We start from the raw sequence: 1,752 nt of genomic DNA on the forward strand, positions 1-1,752 counted from the left end.
GGCTATGACATAGCTATGGCTATGTCTGGAAGGGGTAAAACTAAAACCAACGTGTGGAAGATAAAGAGAGCTCATACAGATCCAGAATAAGAGTTAGCAGGTAGAACTGTCCACAGATGGATGCTCATCGAGCAATTGGATGATCAAGCAGAAGGCATGAATCCCATGGAGATTACAACACCCGCTGACCAGGTTCTTCCCAAATCTGAGTCTATGTGTCTCTTGTCTTCACAGAAATTTCCAAATACGTACCAGAATTAATTCAAAACAGAAGCACCAGCTCAGGGCTCAGCTCCAAAAAATGCAGAAGAACATAGATGCCCAAGGAGAACAAGCCAGGTACAAGATTTCCCAAAAACAAGCTCTATAAATTGGCCCAGAAATATAAAGCTAACTTCTACCATAGAAAGAATCTGTCCTTCCATTCTGGGATTTTGTGGTTCTTGTTGTTCATTCTCATCTTCAGATCAATTGTCCATATTGAATCCATGACTGAGAATAATCTCACCACAGTAACAGAGTTCATTCTCATGGGCTTCACGGACGACCACATGTTGGAGATTCCCCTCTTCCTAATGTTTCTCATCTTCTATATCATCACCCTTCTGGGGAATGTGGGAATGATCATTCTGATCCAAGTGGATATCCAACTCCACACCCCCATGTACTTCTTCCTGAGCCATCTCTCCCAGCTGGATGCCTGCTATGCCTCGGTGGTCACCCCTCAGATCCTGGCCACACTGGCCACTGGCAAGATGGTCATTTCCTTTGGCCAATGTGCTACCCAGTTCTTTTTCTTCACCACCTGTGCAGGCACGGAGTGTTTCCTGCTGGCAGTGATGGCCTATGACCGCCATGTCGCTATTAGCAACCCATTGCTCTACACTGTAGCCATGAATCCCAGAATCTGCTGGAGTTTGGTGGTGGGAGCCTATATCTGCGGGATGTCAGGGGCCATCCTGCGTACCGCATGCACCTTCACCCTCTCCTTCTGTGACCACAATCAGATCAACTTCTTCTTCTGTGACCTCCCACCCCTACTAAAACTCAGCTGCAGTGACACGACAAACACTGAAATTGTCATTGTCTTCTTTGGCAACTTTGTAATCTTGGCCAATGCCTTGGTCATTCTGATATCCTACCTGTTCATCATCAAGGCCATTCTGAAAGTGAAGTTTCCAGGTGGCAAGGCCAAGACTCTCTCCACATGTGCCTCCCACCTCACTGCTGTGGCCCTTTTCTTCGGGACTCTCATCTTCATGTATCTGCGGAGTGGCTCAGGCAAATCCTTGGAGGAAGACAAGGTCGTGTCTGTCTTCTACACTGTGGTCATCCCTATGCTAAACCCTCTGATCTATAGCCTAAGAAACAAGGATGTGAAAGCAGCCTTCAGAAAGATCATTGGTAAACTCCAGGTGTTCCAGAGTGTGTAGATATGAGTGACAAGACCTCTCCTCTTGGTCTATTTTCTTCCCATATCAATAGATCCTCAGAGGTAAAAACACTATACGCAAATCAGACCCACAACTAGAAGGTAGATGGGTATCCGAGGGCAGATTAAAAAAAAACTGCAGATATGGTAAAACTCATTTCCAGCAATCCCATGGTGCTTTTTTCTCCTCCCCCTCTCCTACTTCCAGTCCATTCCTTAGTGCACAATAGCCTTATGATACTGTCTGATATCTTAACTTACGTAATTTCAGGGCTCCAGGGGATTTTGAGTTTATCTCATCCCCCTGGCATCTTTGTAAC

The 1,752-nt window shown here is 45.8% G+C and overlaps 1 protein-coding gene across 1 annotated transcript; it reads left to right on the plus strand.

Moving 5' to 3' along the window:
- Positions 1 to 488: 488 nt before the first annotated feature.
- OR9I1 (olfactory receptor family 9 subfamily I member 1) lies at positions 489 to 1,433 on the plus strand (the record flags this gene model as incomplete). Its single annotated transcript, XM_080816555.1, has 1 exon — positions 489 to 1,433. One exon carries the CDS (start codon positions 489 to 491, stop codon positions 1,431 to 1,433), a length of 945 nt encoding a protein of 314 aa, XP_080672681.1.
- Between the last annotated feature and the right edge of the window lie 319 nt (positions 1,434 to 1,752).

The sequence above is a fragment of the Martes martes genome (genome assembly GCF_963455335.1).
Source record: "Martes martes genome assembly, chromosome: 10".
Classification (NCBI taxonomy): Eukaryota; Metazoa; Chordata; class Mammalia; order Carnivora; family Mustelidae; genus Martes; species Martes martes.